We start from the raw sequence: 17481 nt of genomic DNA on the forward strand, positions 1-17481 counted from the left end.
TACGCACTCCCCTCTTCACCTGTTCCATCTCTACATTTTTTTCTCCTTGACTCATCTGTCTTCACTCCCTCTCACATGCCTCCTGTTCCAACTGAAGAGTCATCTCCAGCATCTCTGACCTATCCAGCTTGTTGAGGAATCAATGCTCTTCTTCTCCTGTCATAACTTTCAAACTTACTCTTTACCTCTCATTCTCCATCATCCCTCTCTCAGTCTATATTCACATTGTCTAATGTGGAAAATGATGTTTATATTTTGCAATAATTTGCATTAATCAAGAAAATAACTTTAAAAGAATGGGTTAAATCTCTGTTTTTATCATTATTTTAGTGATTATCTACAAAAACTGTTTTCTATTAAGCACAGGAGAGAAAATAAACAAATTCAAGATTCAGTTCTCAATATGCCACTCTATTTCAGTTTTCCAGCTGAACAAGAAAATTAGTCAGATACACTGTAATTGTAACCATACACTGCTTTGTGAAACATCGACAAATTCCTATTTTATGATGAATAAATTGTGTGATATATTGTCTTTCAAAAGAAGTAATTGGTCGAGAAAGAAAGCCTAAATCAAAAGAAATGTAAATTTTGACATTTAGCCAGCTTAGTGTAGTCATGCTCTCAATTCCATTGTGTTACGTCCTCGTGGTGTAAGCAGACCTGACCTACTTCAAAGCGAGGCTAATCACTAGGATGGGACTGACCAGGGGGTAATTAGGAAACCCCCAGGCCCTGCTAACAGCTGTTTCAGAAAGAAAAGAGAGATGGAGGCAAAAACTAGATCCAAAGATGCAGTAAGAATCTGGTCTAAATGAGATTACAGTAAGAAAGACAAATTTGACACAATTATATAAAAGAAAAAGAAGCAGGTGAGGATGTTAAAATGAGAAAACTACTAAATGAAAATGCATTGCTTTACTTAACTTTGTGACTTATCACCTAAAGCGTTCGGTGAGGTTTACCTTGAATCTTTTAGTTGGCTCTGAGCAAGATCACAAGGAACTTGTGAATTTTAGCTTAAGAAAAAGCCTGATTCTACATCTTCTTTTTTTTAAACCAACGAAACCTTGATGAAGGTGCAAACACGGAGAAGATTAAGCTTCAGTGAGCAGCATGTTGATTTTAAATCAGCTTCTTCTGGGACTGGCGATTGTATAGCAAAGTCAGTACAGGGTGTTCTTTGGGACACATTTAATCATGTAAAATAAAGTTACTTTCTCCTATATAGTATCTGAGTTCACCTCAATTGGTTCTGGCTAACATTGGATTTTAGCAGCTGTAATACATTGACATGTCCTGGCCAAATCCTGACCGATGCTCTGCAATATCTTCTCATCTGTACAAAAAAAGTGTCAGAAGATGGAAAACCCTTCCTAAGTGCTGCCTCAGAGTCAAGCATGAATCATTTTCACACATCTCATAAATTATAGGGAGCAAGAGAGGAAAGAAGGGAAGGGGCAGCTGGGAAAGAATCATATATCTGGGAAGGTGTTAGTGTTTGCTAAGAACCTTGTTCCCCCTAGGTGTAAATCACAGAGAAAAAACAAATACATGTAACAAAGACAAAGACAAAGTCATACACACATGCAAGCACAGACACCACAGGGCATAGATAAAAATCAAGTGCAACGTCTCATCCGAGCTCCAGATATCAAATGATAAAAAAACCACAATTCTCACCTTGCACCAAGAGATAGATCCGCTCTGCAGTCACACCTCCTTCATTTGTAGCAACGCACTCATACCACCCTGAATGATCAGGGGTTACAGAGGAGACCTGGAGTGAAAGGTTGGCCAAGATGTTTATCCTTGGGTCCAGGTGGGCATTCTGACCTCCTCGCAACCAGGTAAGATTGAAGTTGACAGTGCTAACAACGTGACAGGTGAGCACAGCACTCGAGCCAGGGGAGACAGTAACATTACTCTCAACTGTGATGGCTGGAGGAGGCTCTGCAGTGTAAGAGGAGAGTGAAAGCAGAAGTTACTATCTTGTGGACACAATGAATTCAATGATACAATCTGCACTGAACTTTCAAATTTTGAGTTGTGTTTTTTTTTTTTGGTTAACTCAAGTTCTCTGTCTCTCTCCCTCTTCAAAAATAAAACCAGTGTGAAGAAGCATTGAATCTGAATTTAAAAAGGCCCATAAACACTTAGCCTTCAGCCTATTTAGCTGTGAGATGTACTACCATTTTTCATCTCTTTATTCTTTGTGTTTTGTTGTTCTTTTTTTTTTTATTAAGAAAATGGTTCCAGCATTTTGTTTCCCATGTCCAAGCTTGGTGATGCTGTCACACATGATGCTGGTACCGTTCTAAAATGAACGCATAATGTAAAAAAATATATATTTCTCATTATCAGCATCATTTTACTGGTTTCAATAAAAATAAGGTTCAAATGATTTGAATAATTGTACTCTGTGCTTGTTTTGGGATGGATTTGCACACTGCCCCAATTTATATTGAAACAAGATTAAAAGATGAAGGTTGGAAATTACCCATATTATTGTCAAATATATCATAGTCAACTGCATAACTACTTAATCCTCACTGCATGGGAAAACCAATGCAATAAACGTTGAATTATATTTTCTGACGACTGCATATGAGGACTGTCTGTCAGTGAACAGTTAGAGTGTAATACTCCCATCACTGTAGATGTCTTACTTTTCTCTCATCATCATGTTGAAAACACTTTGGCTTTGGTGTTTAATCAATCCTTTAGTTTTTTTATTTTGTTTATTTCTTTTTTGGTACTGAACCAGAGCTAATTAGAAAAACACTGAGGGAAAAAGGGAAGATGAGGGAAAGGATACAGGGGATTTCAGCATAGCTACTATGGGTTAGGATGACAACAATTTAGCAGCTTAGTGTGTGTGAGTGTGTGCATCTACGTGCAAAAAATGTATAAATGAAAGGACCTGTCATACTGTTAACAATGTAACTGGCCCACAAGCAGAATCTGAGGAGGATTATTTTCACCTAATTTTAAAAACATCATAAGAGGAAACTGAAAAAAAGAAAAAAGAAAACCTGTCATTGAAAACAAAGCTGTTGAGTTACAGTAATGAGTTACGCTTATATGCTATCCAGATCCCTGCCTGGCTGCCTCTTCCTTACTTCTGTTTCACAAAGTGTCTTTCAACTACCTTTCACTCTGTTTTTCTCCACTCTCCACCTTCTTCGTTTCTGCTTGGCATTCATCATGTTGATGAAACTCCGGTGAATTCCACAAAGCAGAAACTTTTTTGGAAAGTAAAGACGGGACAAAAAGACTGACTGCATTCAGACTCCTGTTGTGTCCTTTCTCTTGTCTCAAAATGGAAAAGGTTTCGACTGGAAAATAAATGCACTGCAGAGAATTCTGAAGCAGGCCAACTTTTATTCTGCTGAGTGCTGAGGCTGGAGATAGAAATCATGATATGATCCCTATGGTTTTACCTTTTTTCAAAGGTTTGACAATACAATGATCACTGTCATCGTGCATCCAGTTCATTACCTCAATTCTGAAATTCTGCATGACATTGTAAAAAGCCATGCATTTATGAGGGTGGTGAGCAGAATCCTTGTTGCTGTTTAAACAGAACCCAGGACATCACCATACAGTTTTCTTCTTGAACTAATTTACAAACCAATATATTATCATATTACACCATATCTACAGGCCATTTCTTTACAAACCAGGCTCAGATATCATACCATAGGCATAGACCAATGACATAATCGCTGTGAGGCATTGATTACAACATGATGTTTCAAACTGGGACCAAATGTTCCATAAATTATATTAATACTGCCTTTCTGTGATGTCTCTGCATGGGATCAACAGCAAGAAACGACAGACCGTATAAAACCCATTTCAATGGCAGTTTGGATTCCAACCATCTGGTCCTATATAGATGTGTGTGTGTGTGTGTGTGTGTGTGTGTGTGTAAAACTTTCGAGCATGACATAAACTTCATCTTCCTGTACCATTTCACCCACGGTATGTTGTGTTTTTATATCAGTGCGTCCATTAAGTGCTATTTTCTAAACATGATACAGGACATGAAATACGCTGGTGCTTTAAATTGCTCACTGACTTGCCAGTATATCCATCACACACCAATTACACTTAATGACAGTCTAATGCTTCCCAGCCTGTGAGCATTCCTGTTTAACAGTCCTGGCTCATTAAAGATAGTGATGGTGAGCATCTAACCATGGTCTCTTAATTAACATAAACTACAGTCCTGCAGTGAACTGACAAAAGTCAATACCATTGTGTAGCGGGTCTGTCCGACATGTCATAATGTTTAAATAAATCAGCTTCCTTAAGTAGAATTAAATAACATTAATTTGTTACACACAATTTGCTAGTAAAACTGCTTGTATCTTGGGTTGTCTGCTTACCTGACACATCCAGGAAGGTACGAGCTCGTCCTGTTCCAGCACTGCTGATGGCAATGCATTCATAATAGCCCTCATCCTTCAGAGTTACCTGGCCTATTTCCCACGATGCACTGTCAGACTCACTGGAAATAATGAGGCACAGGAATGGGTTTTTATCTTCACTATTTTAAAGAATAATGTTGAAAGCATTTGGTCTGGCACTAACACTTCCTTTGATCTGATAAGAATTCAGTCAAATTTAATCACATGGGAATGATGAGATGCAAACACAGTGAAGTAGTTTTACTGACTAACATGTTTTTGATCTATTTGGATTTTTTTACCAGCTGAACAGAAGCAATAAGCAGTGCTACATATGGAAAATCGTAAAAGCAAGCCGTTTACAAAGACTTAATGGCCACATTTTGCTAAAAAGATTCCTTTGAATGCTTAAAAGATGGTTAAGCTTATACTTAAGTCAGATAAAGTCAAAATCATCCTACTCCACAGTCCTCCTCACCTGAAGAGTTGGTCCACCCCAAGTTGTTTCCCATCCCTGCTGAAGCGCAGAGTGAAGGGTATTAAACTCTCTACCTGGCATCTGACAGCTCCTCTCCGGAGGTAGTAACCATTTGTAGTGGCTGGCATCACCACTTTAGGTGCAACTAAAAGGAAGACATTGGCATTCACTCAGGCAGTTTCAATGGCAAATTAATGAGCGATTGCTGGCATCTTATTCTGCATTAGAATCACTCACTTGGTATAATACTGGAGAAAGAAACACTGGAGACTCTCTGAAACAAAAAGCCATCTCTGTCGTATCCTGTCACCCGCAGGAAGAAAGCCTCACTGGGTGGGATGAACTCTGTGATGTTCCAGCGGCTGTAGGGCTGGCGCTCAGGATAATAACGGATTGGCAAAGTTTTGATAACTTCGCCTGTGATTGTGAGGAGCTCCAGCCTGTCAGGCCGAGCAGGAGGAGAAAGTCCAGTGGTGTTTAGAAGGATGTGTGTGGGAATACCTGGAAAGTGAAGATTTCAAATTCTGTATATTGTCCCAAAAGATGTAATTGAACAAAACAAGTGAAAAAAAAACATCCAAGAGTTGTGTAGTTTTTAGACAGACTCACCTTGAACTGGCCTACTGGAAGTCATTTTAAAATCCAGGGTGGGTTTTCTAGAAAACCCAGCTCGGAAGTCAATGGTGCTGAGACCTGTGATTCGAACTGAGTGTCTTCCTTCACTAGAGGTCTGGATTTAAAAAAAAGGTTGATGTGATTAGAAATCCATTATCCTACTTTTTTTTACGTAACATTGTTAAGTTAGCCTGTCCAAAACCCTGGCTTAATAGTACATGGTGATAAGTTCAATGGAAGAGTAGCTGTTGCATCAAAAGTAGTGCTGAGTGGCCTAATGACACACACAGCTGGGGCACTGTTGTGTAGCAGCATTTTGTATGCCAACAGTCCCCACATGCACAGACAAGCCACAACTAGTGAGTCACTGTTTACTGTCAAATATCACACCTGAGCTTATAAAACATCCACAATTTAGAGATGACCCATTTACACCGACTTCACTTAAAAAAACACAACCACTATAATCAAGGTGGATAATGGCTCATGTGGTCTTCATAATGTGAAGGCCTTTTGAAGACTCGCAGAAACAGAGACAAAGTAATTACCCCGAAGTATATGTTGGTGAGAGATGGAAACTCCTCACCTTAGGTAAAACACCTTGATGGTGTCACAATGCAGAAAGAGGCACGCAATCCTGAACCGTCATTTATGGTGCAGTAACTTAAAATGAAAGAGAATGTGCGGATACTCTGTATTTTTCAGTGATTAAGTTCCATCTGACATAAACACACCAAACATAATTGTGCCCTGAAGAGAAGCAGAGGGACAACTTTTGCCAGACTAGAGGTGAAATTTCACTTCAGCACGTGGGTGGATAGAACCACTGATCTTCCACTGAATTGAAGGATGACTGCTTCTCTTGACCCACAACTGCCCTTAAACTGGCTCAAACAATGGAGCCCAGGCTTAAGCATTATTGCCTACCATCAGGAGACACAATACAACGTACATTTAGGTGGTCATCAAACCTGCCTTAATGGTTGCAACAGAATTATCCTGAACCTATAGTTGGTTGTAAATGAGGCTATAATTAGGGAGAGGTTCTTTAAAGGTCATGCTTTTAGTAAAGTCAAAAAGAGGCCCTATCATTAAAGCTGCTCATTTCCAAATTTCACACCCACCCATACAGAATGACCTGCCCAACACTTAAAGCCAATTCGTTGTTCAGTATTTTGTGAACAACGCACACTATGGCGATTAGGCACACCTGCCGACTTACAATAGACATGCACTTGTGCTTGGATCCATCTCCAATTCAAAAGGTGGTGCAGAAACACATCGGACAAAGAGGACAATGAACAGATGAAGGAAAGCAATGTGGATGCTTCTTTGGAGTAGAGACGAGAAATAAGAGAAGGGTAAAGATAGAAGATTCTGAGTTATCCATTTCTTGGACTGGAGTGTATAACTGTAGATTGATTAATGTGTCAATTACACAAATTCCATTAAGAGTAGTAACCTTGAAATCAGTTTACATGAACTATCACACCAGCTGGACCAGAGCAGTGATGGCTGTGATTAAATAATTCCAATAACATGTTATTGGACACATACTGTTTTCAAAATAATACAATAATAAGAGTCCACTAAAACACAAATTGAAACGGATGGATTAAGAAAATCCCAGGTCCGTCTGCTCTGCAAATATAAACAGAATGAAATTACCCTGCTGTTTCGGGGAAACAGAAAAAGTAGTGATAATGATTGTGGTTTGTACACATCACTACAAAATCTTTTTTAAAGCAGATTAAAAAGGTTCAAATTCCTTTTCACCCACGATCAACGGCCTTGACCTTATGCTGGAATGTCATATGCTATTAATGTGACTTAAACCTTGCATGGCAGAGCAGCTGAATCCCCCTTCAGTTATTAATCCACATTTCTTAAGATGCCTGGGAAACATTGGTGCAGCTGAAAAGAAGATAGTTCTTTGAAGATAGTTTGTCTGTCTGTTTTATGTCTATGTCTCATCCGTTATAACCTTACCACAGCTAGCTGAAGTCTGAAGGCACAGACACAAGGACAACCCTTTGTTCACTCAAACTGTAAGAAGAACGGTTTGTAAAGACTTCTCAACTTCGAGCATTTATTTCATCCCAAGGTTTCACTTACCATTACCCCCGAAGCCGACAAAAAGTGTTATGTGGCCTAAAGAATTTTACGCCAACAGTCAATCATATTCTGAAAAAATGTCAACCAAATGTAAAAGCACGACAGGAAGTGATTTTCAGTCTAATACACAGATGATGATGAAAATTAAACTAAAATTAAAAAACTAAAATTTTTGCCAGTTTTTCTGTGTACATCTACAGTTACTGAGTCATGGCAGTGAACTGCCACTAACTAGTCAAACTGTATCATCATCAACATCCATGTCTGTCCAATGATGACATTTGATCGTAAATAACTTCATCATCTTATACCATCTCTGTAAATGCCTGGATACAAAGTAATATAAACATCAAGAGAAAGCAATGTCACATAAACCAGCAAAAACAGCAAATATTTCAACCCCCTAGCATTATCATCTGAACACAGGAACACTCAGCTTGGATAGGAAATGCTGCACTGTTATAGTTGTTCATTCAAGACATTTCCCTGTACATCAGTCGGGGTTCTGACAGATAACACAGCGATGCAGAAATGAGACAACCTGTCCCACCAGAGGGCTACAAAGAATACAGGGGCCATCGAGGCCCCATCAACAAATCACTCAGGTAAAAATGTTTGTCATTTCCCAACATCTGGCTTTGACAGTGCAGGCCGTTAAATGGCTGACCTGTTTGGCATTACACTGACAGCAGGGTGCCAACACTTTCAACTGAGCAGCAAGAGTGCCGCAACAAAAACGCAGTAGGCTGCGTTGACAGCAGTGGCCTTGAACATACGTTATCGTCATCTACCAGGACTCTCGTAAAAATCCTCTCTGAGCTCAAATGTTTCTTTCTGATCATGTTTTGGTTGGCTGAGAGACGCTTTCACCAGACAACATGCATGTTAAATTGATTCCACATCATCCTAACTCAACATGCTGATATGTAACTGCAGCATTTAAACTAAAGAAACTTCCTCAAGGGCACAGCTCCCTCGTGGCATGTGAGCTGCAACCTCATAACAAGGTCATACTACTGAACTTTTTGCAGTAGGACAGCTCAACTCTGGGAATTACTAGAAGCCTGTAATTTTACACATGTGTCCAGGTAAAAAAATGTATTGTTCACCTTGATAGACCACAACCCTGGCTGTGGGTCCTTGATGTTGACAACTTTGGCCGAGTTGGGAATGTGCAAGAGCTCGGTCAGGCCGTCATTACTCCCCACAAGCTTCCCTGGAGGCCAGACATGAACATTGAGACAGTTATTTACCTTTTCTGCAGCTTTGACTGACCCAAATAAAGCTTTACCACTTTTTGTATCATGGTTGCAAGTTAAACATAAGATATTGAAATTTAATTGGGGAATTTTAAATATACAATATATATTTCTTATACATTAGTGAAGTACTAAAGTAAGTGAAAAAACATGTGCATACAGTGGAGTGTATGAATCCCTGATGTTGATGAAATGTGTATAGAGAGAAAAAACTTCCCTACTTTATATCCCTCTATTCTCATTATTATTAATAGCAGTTTAACCTCTAGTGTGGTGCCAACGTTTGTAGACATGCTGCTGTGCAACCCCTGCGGAAAAAAATGGGTCTGTCTGTTTTGTAAGGACTTTAGGTCCGTTTCCAAGCTACCTTTTTTGTCTAAACTCCTGGAAAAAAAATCGTCTACATCCAACTTAAAGCGATACTCCGGAGTAGATTCAACCTGGGGTCATTTGAACCGTGATATCCAGCCAAGTAGCCCACCCGAAGTTTTTTCGATATTGGCTGAACATCAGCTGAGTTACTGAGTTATCCCGAATAGCTTCGTACAAGGGTTAATGGATCCTGGCACTATCTCCAAAATTACCACACTAAAATCACATGCTATGACACCAAACTTCTACAGTAGTACAAATATGGTCTGTACTCACAAAACGATGCATTTGGAAGTTTGAAAATAGTCCAGGAGTTTATTATTATCAACACAAGCCTGATAGCTTTTCTGCTGCTAAAGCTGCGTCGACGTCACTTCTGGGAGCTGGGAGCTCCAAAGTAAGATGAGGGTTGATCTACTACTGTAGACAACTAAGCAAGGCTGCTCAATTTCTCCATTGATAAAATAATTTCACAACTCTACAACATAAAAATTCATAAAAAAAAACATGTAGAATATAGCATATACTTTGTTGTCTACAGTAGTAGATCAACCCTCATCTTACTTTGAAGCTCCCAGCTCCCAGAAGTGACGTCGACGCAGCTTTAGCAGCAGAAAAGCTATTAGGCTTGTGTTGATAATAATAAACTCCTGGACTATTTTCAAACTTCCAAATGCATCGTTTTGTGAGTACAGACCATATTTGTACTACTGTAGAAGTTTGGTGTCATGGCATGTGATTTTAGTGTGGTAATTTTGGAGATACTGCCAGGATCCATTAACCCTTGTACAAAGCTATTCGGGATAACTCAGTAACTCAGCTGTTGTTCAGCCAATATCGAAAAAACTGCAGGTGGGTTACTTGGCTGGATGTCACGGTTCAAATGACCCCAGGTTGAATCCACTCCGGAGTATCACTTTAAGTCCTTTCTGGATGAACAAGCTATTCTGGAGGTGTTCCCTTATGGATTTAAAACTCACTCTGTTAAGGTTTTTTTTTTATATATATTTATATTCTTTTAGCAACAGATTCTGGAGACTGTGTTCTACTCATGCTTTTGGACCAAACAGCTGACTTTGACACTGTAGACCATGAGATTCTCATCTCCAGGCGGAGCAGTGGGTAGGCATCACAGGCTCAGCTCTCCAATAGTTTTAGGTTCTACCTCTTGGACAGAAGATTTTGTGTTAGCATTGATGACTTTACCACCACCTCTGCTGCCCTCCCCCAGGGGGGTACCACAGGGTTCCATATTTGGACCTCTTCTATTCTCTTTCTACCTGCTGCTATTTAGTGGAAACAGAGTTTCCTTTCATCTTTATGCAGACGACTGTCAAGTTTATTTCCCAATTAAGCACTTTGGTGCCTGCTCTGTCCAGCCTCTCCTCGACTGCCTTATTGACATCAGGAGATGGATGGCGCTACATTTTTTCAATCTAATGAGAGCAAGATTGAAGTCATATTGTTTAGACCTAACGGCACCAGCAGGACCCTCTGCATCCTCTCTGGCCCTATATGAGAAATCCATGATCAAAAATTTGGGTGTGAAAATGGATCTACTCTAAAAATTAGGGGTCTAATCTTATGTTTATAAAAAAATCTAAGAAATCAAATTACAGATTTGATGTATTTTTTTGATACATATTAGAAATAGACATTTTGTGATATTTTAAGCATATATGCCATATAAACACTAAAACTAAATCTAAAAAGGAATCTAACTGACATTACTGTTGATATATGGTAGCATTATTCATACCCTGGGGGTTTTTTATCTCGATGTCAGGTGCTGGTCCACTGAGCGCCACGGTGACTTCCTTAAGGCTGGGGTCAAAGGGCATCTGCCAAGTGTTGCTGACCTGACTGAAATGATCAGTGGACAGCAGGTGGACCTTCGAGGACTGCACCGCCTCTTCCACCCATTTAAGAACCTGTCAAGCAATGGGAGGAAAATGTGAACAATGCACATCATTTCATAATAGTTTGTATGGGGTGAAATGAACAAAACAATTTAAATCTGTAATCAAAATGATCAACAAAGTAAGTTGTAAAAGAGATAATGTTTTCAGTCTTTCATGAGAAAATCACATTTTAATATCATGCAATCTATGACACAGATATGTGTTCTTCCCAAACTGCATACAAGGTCAAACTCAAACACGTGAAAGCTTTCATGAGTAGGTTTCAAACATTCTCCACATGTGCTACCCCCAATTTCCTCCCTGTACCCATGGGGAACCCAAAAACTACTGTGCAAAACTCAGATGCTACTCAAACCAGGATATGTGAACTAGCGAGCATTTGTGACTTTAGAAATTATGAATAACATTTCAAAGGGCATTAATCTAAAAACATTTTCAGGAAAAAGAACTATAAAAATAGTTGGTCAAAATATTTGATACAAAACTTGGTTTCACATTTGCTTTTTTGCTTCCTGTTAAGTCTGTTCTGCTGGCAAAAACTGTCAACAGGGAGCAAATGCATTTAATCTTGAGTGTTTTTCATGAAAAGATTATACTCATGAGGCAAGAGAGAGAATTGTATTACTGCATGGAGCAGAGGGCTCTTGTGCAGTCTTAGCAGAAAGTGTTTAAGAAATAGATGCCTTACTTCCTTTGCAAGGAATCTTATCTTTGAGTAATAAAACATCAGAACGTTCAAACTTGAGCCTTTGGTTCGTTTGACTGTCCAAGACTGTTGATTTACATTTCTTGGATGGGTTAAAAAGAATGATAGTATGAATCAATCAATGAAATGCTTTCTGCACATACGATCTGGAGCCCAGATTTGAACGTGGTACAGCAAAAGTCTTAGCAATTTCCACAGCTTAAAAGAAGCCATTTTCAAAGGATTTGATTACTATGACTAAATAATGTCTTTTGAAGTCAGGTGTCTTCTGACACTGAATCTTTTTTTTTTTAATATATTTTTTGGGGGCTTTTTTATGCCTTTAATGATAGGAGACAGGAAGCAGAGAGAGGGGGAAGACATGCAGCAAAGGGCAGCTCGGAGCAGGACTCGAACCGGGGCCAGCTGCAGCGAGGACTATAGCCTCTGTACATGGGGTGGCTGCTTAACCCACTATGCCACCGATCTAACCGGGTTCTCACGCAGATGGATGTTTCTCATCCATCTGGAATTTTGTCGGTTGCCTAGCTGTTCTCTGCTGTGAGTAGGCGGGGGTTGTATTCAAAAACCTCTCGAACCTGATTGGAGAATTCAATGTGTGTGTCACGTACTACTTCGACCAATCATATCGAAAGCGGACGTGACGCGTTGGAGCGCGACCAGTCTCTCGGTCTGTGGTGGAAAATAAACAAAACACAACAGCAGCGAGCAAAGCAGGAGCTAGCAGCAGCTAATCTGTTAACACCCCGCCCCACGATTGTGATTGGATCTAGGCATAGAGGCGGGCCCGTTTATGGGGTAACCGAAGACTTTGGGCTCAACAAGGCGAGCCCAGACCCTCGTGCAAGCTCACGAAGTGTAACGAAGATGCACGAAGCACGAAGGGTCTGCGTGAGAGCCAGGCTACCACCGACCACCCCTGACTCTGAATCTTTAAAAGTTGGAAAAAAATCTAACTAAAAAGGATGTGCAGTAACATATGTATATTACGCTCTTACCTCATTGACCTGTTTCTTGTCTAGATGGAAGACTTGGCCAGAGCTTGTAGAGGCAATCTCCTCATATACCTTGTAACCAATGTGGGTCCTATCATCACAGTCTCCTGTTAACACAAACACCACCTGCAGAAACAGGAATGGGAATGTGGTCTCTGTGATCCAGAACTTGAAAACAATAAAGATTACGTAGTGTTTTTTCCAGACCTGTGACTGTTTTTGTTGAATAAGCTGCAGGACATCGTGGGTCAGCTTGTAATCTTTAGAGCGGGCATCTGTAAAAACGTAAATGTAGGACCCCGGCAAGGAGATCTCCAAAGCAATCTTAATGGCACCAATGCTCATCTCTGGACAGTCGCCACCTCCCTATAAGAGAGGAAAAAATATAATCAGCCAGTAATGCTCATGTGCATATGTACATGTGTGAGTTTGTTCATTTGTCAAACAAAAAGACTATATAAACTTATTTGTGCAGGTTCGTTCGTCTTAAAGTCAGTGACCAAATACATCATCAATTCTATCTTTATAAAATGCACAATGTTGTGTAAATTATCATAGTTAAATGGGGTGTACCAGAATATAACACCCTAATATGGCCTTTTGTCTGTCCTATATGCATACACGATGGAGTGCTATGACCATCAGTGATAAACTCAACAAAATGTCGGTGTCTAGTTAATATTCTGTGCTGGTCACTCACATTAACTCCCCTGAATTTTGAATAGATCATTCAGAAAATCTTTAGAAATAGATTAAATATTTATCAACTCTGAATATTTTGACACACACATTTTAACACCCCTCGCTAATATTTGATTGCAGATAGTTTGGAAACAATTACAGGCTCTAAAGATTTCTTGTCCCTACCCAGAAGCTTCTTGCACCTGTTTTCTGACAGCTTCTGCCACTCTTCCAAAAGGTTTGCAGAACTTTTTGCAATCACAGATTTCAACCGTCTACAAAGATGTTCAATTAAATCCATCCATCTTTTCCTTTTTAATCATTCTTTTGTGCTTCTGATTCTGTGCTGGACGTCGTTTACCTCAATTCTAATTTTTCTGACATTGGGTTATACATTTACATCTAAAATGCTTTGTAAAACTTCTTATTGTATCATTCCTTTGATAAATCCAATACCTCAGGCACCAAAGCAGCAAAGCAGCATAATAAAACTGCCATCATGTGGGTTTCTAATGAGCATCCTTTTGTCCCATTTAAACAAAAAGATGCACTGCATTTCTAGCAAGTTTGGCAAAATAACACATTAGTTTTGCAATTGAAGTAATCATCAGCTTGTCAAAAAGCAATCTGCAACTGGAGAAAGAAATGTAATTGTTTGTTAAAAGCTATGATATCATATTTAGAATGAAGCTCTTAAAATGTTTCATGGTAGCTTTTCCACAACCCACAAAAACTTCAACAAACTTCTCTCATCGTGTTTTTGTCTGGTTTAACTTCCCATACTGATTCCCCTTCACATCAAATCAAATGGCATTTGAAAGATTTCAGCACCAGTGAAAAGTGCTCAATGCTAGAATATCAAAGAACAAATCACAGCATCAACATCACACCTGAGTGGTGGAAATACATCCCTTTATTTACAAATAAAGAATATGTGGCCTTGAAAGATATTAAGCCAAAAAAACTAGTGGAAATTCAACATGTCAACATTAAAACTTGCTTTCTACTCAACCACTTTGTGTGTCACTGTCCTGTTGATCGGGTCAAAGACAAATATTCTCTGGCATTTCTAACAGACACATGTCCATCTGTCTAACAGGTTCAGTAGCTCGCTAGTATGCATCACCCCCAAGGGTAACATCTGGAATGGAGTGACCCATGATTTCAGGTTGGGGGCCAGGTTGGTAGGTGCGAGACAAGACTCCTCTGTCTTGCCTGAACCCCAAAATATCCCCTCTGGCCAAACATCAACCTCCCAAATTCACTTAATGCTCCCAACGCTGAGCCAGCCTACAGATATCAAGAGCTGCCTTAATTCCTCTCCCTGCTTGACAGAAGATTTCCAATCTTAAAAAAATGGCAATTCCAAAGAGTATATTTTCCATGTTCTCTGGCCAAAATCTCATCAGTTGTGCCGGTGAAGAGGTGAGAGGAGGAAAAACAGACAAGGGAATGAAGCAGCAAGTGAGAGGAAACTGGATTTTTTCTGTGATTACTATTAATAACATTGCTCATACACCAGACTGGCAACAGGACATGCCAAAGACGCACGGGCACTTTCCAAAGTCTTTCTTCACAGAATCTTTGAATGTTACCTTTATCCATCTTACTGCTACTGAACATATTCGGTTTCTAACTTTTCTTCTTTGCATAACTCCTACACAATAAAACTCCTGCACAGCCTTCTTCTCTCCAAGAAATCACAAAAAGTGTGGACCTGATGGTATTCTGTTTATCCGTCTAGCTGTTGGATTTTTTAATGCAATTTTTGTATTAGTTCAGGAAAAGAAGGTAAGTGTTAACATGTGACCAGAGTCTTTAATAACGGATCCTTTATATACTAGATTTTAATTTGAGACTTCTTTGAGGATCCTGTTTAGAATGACTCGTACAAGTTCTGCAGCAGCTCACAGATGTTCCTACCCAGACTTTTGGTATGACCAGAGTCTGCTGCTTTTATTCAGGCCAGATGATCTGAGCATGCGGCTAGCGCTGCAGCTTCCTTACTTTGATGAATGTGATCTCTGAACCCACCTGAACGTACAACTCTCTCAGCTCATTCTGGAACTTCTTTGGGTCTGTTGTGATTGTTACGGGTCCAATCTCTGCAAAGAAACAACACAAAAGAAGCTGTGTGATTAATAGAGCCGAGGGCTCAATTCTTTATCGCATGAATAACTGAAAGCATTTCTATTTCCTAAATTCTGCTCCTGAGCCAAATATTAGTTTTGGCAAATGCAAACAGACGTCCAGATTAAAATGTCAAAGTATGAACTGCAGTGAGGAAGAACCTCAGGAAATAAGATGTATCTAATCAACAAAGTAAAGGGACGGAGGAGAATGTGAGGAAGATACATACCGATAATAGGAATGATAAAGGAGGATCACAATGAAATTTTTGAAATATTTAAAAGACAGATTAGATTAATACTGACTACACCTTCTGGCAAAAAATATATCAAGAAGTATATGAAATGATCAAAATTGTAGTATACACCATACATTACTCTTAGTAAAGGATGGATAGCAATCTTTATCCACAATGTTTAAAGCGGTCCTGTGTAACACAATGGACATACTGTATATCACTATCATTCTGGTCCCACTGTGACCTTTTTAAACAATTAGAAGAAACCCAAAAATACAGTGAACAGGTAAGTAAATATGGCATAAGAGCCTAAAAGTATGGAAACATCATACTTAAAGTTTAGATCAGTATCATGTAGATGTCAAATAAATGACTCATGACTATTTTCATTGCCTATTGGCCTGGTGATTGTTTCATTTTCAAACAATCAATTGGTTGCTCTGAATATAGAATAGAAGAAATTTGTGAAAAATCCCTGTCACAACTCTCCCAGTGCAAGATAGTGCATTCAAATGTCTTGTCTAACCAACCATCCAAAATCCAGATATGAACTTTAAGGCATAAAAGCACAAAAACTCATCAAATGCTTGCAAACCTTGAAAGGTTAGAAACAAGAATATGATCAGCCGAGATATTCGTCCACATATATTTGGGATTTGGCCCAAATATACTGTATAGTAAAAGTGAAGCATCACCATATAGTGACAACAGTGAATGTGTGCTTTGAATATTCCACTGTTGGTAGTCATTTCTGTTTCTCAGCTGACTTTTCACTATTTGTTAAAGAGCTGCTAAATCCCTATTGAGTCAAATTGGATGACTTTCAGCCACGACAGCTGTGCTGAGGAATGAGATTGATGAGGGTCTTCAACAAAAACCTGCATACACACTCACACACACTGTGCAGTTCTGCACACGCAAGCAAACTGGAAAACAAGGGTACCCTTGTTGAGAGAGATCAATTACAAAGGATCTCTGACTGTTGAAAAAAGGGACAGTTTGAACTTACAGTCCTCAATTCAGTCTAAAGACCAGGTCTAAATAAGAAATTTTGCTGTTTACTGGAGTGTTGTAACTTCATACTGGGGAGACCTTTATATGCCTCTTTTAGCCAGTAAACATTTTTTCAAAGTTGAACTTGTGTGGTTACATGATGGCAACATAAAGGGCAAAATCACAGAATCACAGCTCATGTCATGTTATACTTCTTCATTAAAAAATACTTTACAAGCACTTTCAGTTTCAATAACATATGCAAAGAAACAAAGTCTTTTTCCAAATGATCCAGACTTTGGCATCGTTTTAAATCCTCAATGTGGAGCAAAGGAACCTTTGTGGCGATCGCTTTTTAAAACCAACATGGAAATGTGCATGGCTGCTCTGAACGGAACATGGATTTGGAGCCAAACTTTTCCGAGATGGAAAAGCTGACATCCCTTTCCCTTCAGGGAGAAGTTCCCATGGCTGTTGTTAGGATTCTGTAGACTGTTTTGGCCATGGTGCTCCTAACCACAGCCACCCTCTTCTGTACCAGCATGTGGAAAACCATAGCTAA

General features: G+C 39.4%; 1 protein-coding gene across 1 annotated transcript in view; it reads right to left on the reverse strand.

Annotated features, from left to right (window-relative positions):
• hmcn1 (hemicentin 1) overlaps positions 1-17481 on the reverse strand; it is an 86968-nt gene that overhangs the window by 54484 nt on the left and 15003 nt on the right. The window contains exons 2-11 of the mRNA XM_075485760.1: positions 15593-15663; positions 13085-13243; positions 12881-13003; positions 11014-11185; positions 8733-8839; positions 5503-5623; positions 5131-5394; positions 4894-5038; positions 4395-4516; positions 1684-1953 (exon numbers count right to left, since the gene is read on the reverse strand). Of these exons, the coding sequence (XP_075341875.1) occupies positions 1684-1953; positions 4395-4516; positions 4894-5038; positions 5131-5394; positions 5503-5623; positions 8733-8839; positions 11014-11185; positions 12881-13003; positions 13085-13243; positions 15593-15663 (1554 nt within the window). The remainder of the gene's footprint in view (positions 1-1683; positions 1954-4394; positions 4517-4893; positions 5039-5130; positions 5395-5502; positions 5624-8732; positions 8840-11013; positions 11186-12880; positions 13004-13084; positions 13244-15592; positions 15664-17481) is intronic.

The sequence above is a fragment of the Odontesthes bonariensis genome, chromosome 15 (assembly GCF_027942865.1).
Source record: "Odontesthes bonariensis isolate fOdoBon6 chromosome 15, fOdoBon6.hap1, whole genome shotgun sequence".
Taxonomy (NCBI): Eukaryota; Metazoa; Chordata; class Actinopteri; order Atheriniformes; family Atherinopsidae; genus Odontesthes; species Odontesthes bonariensis.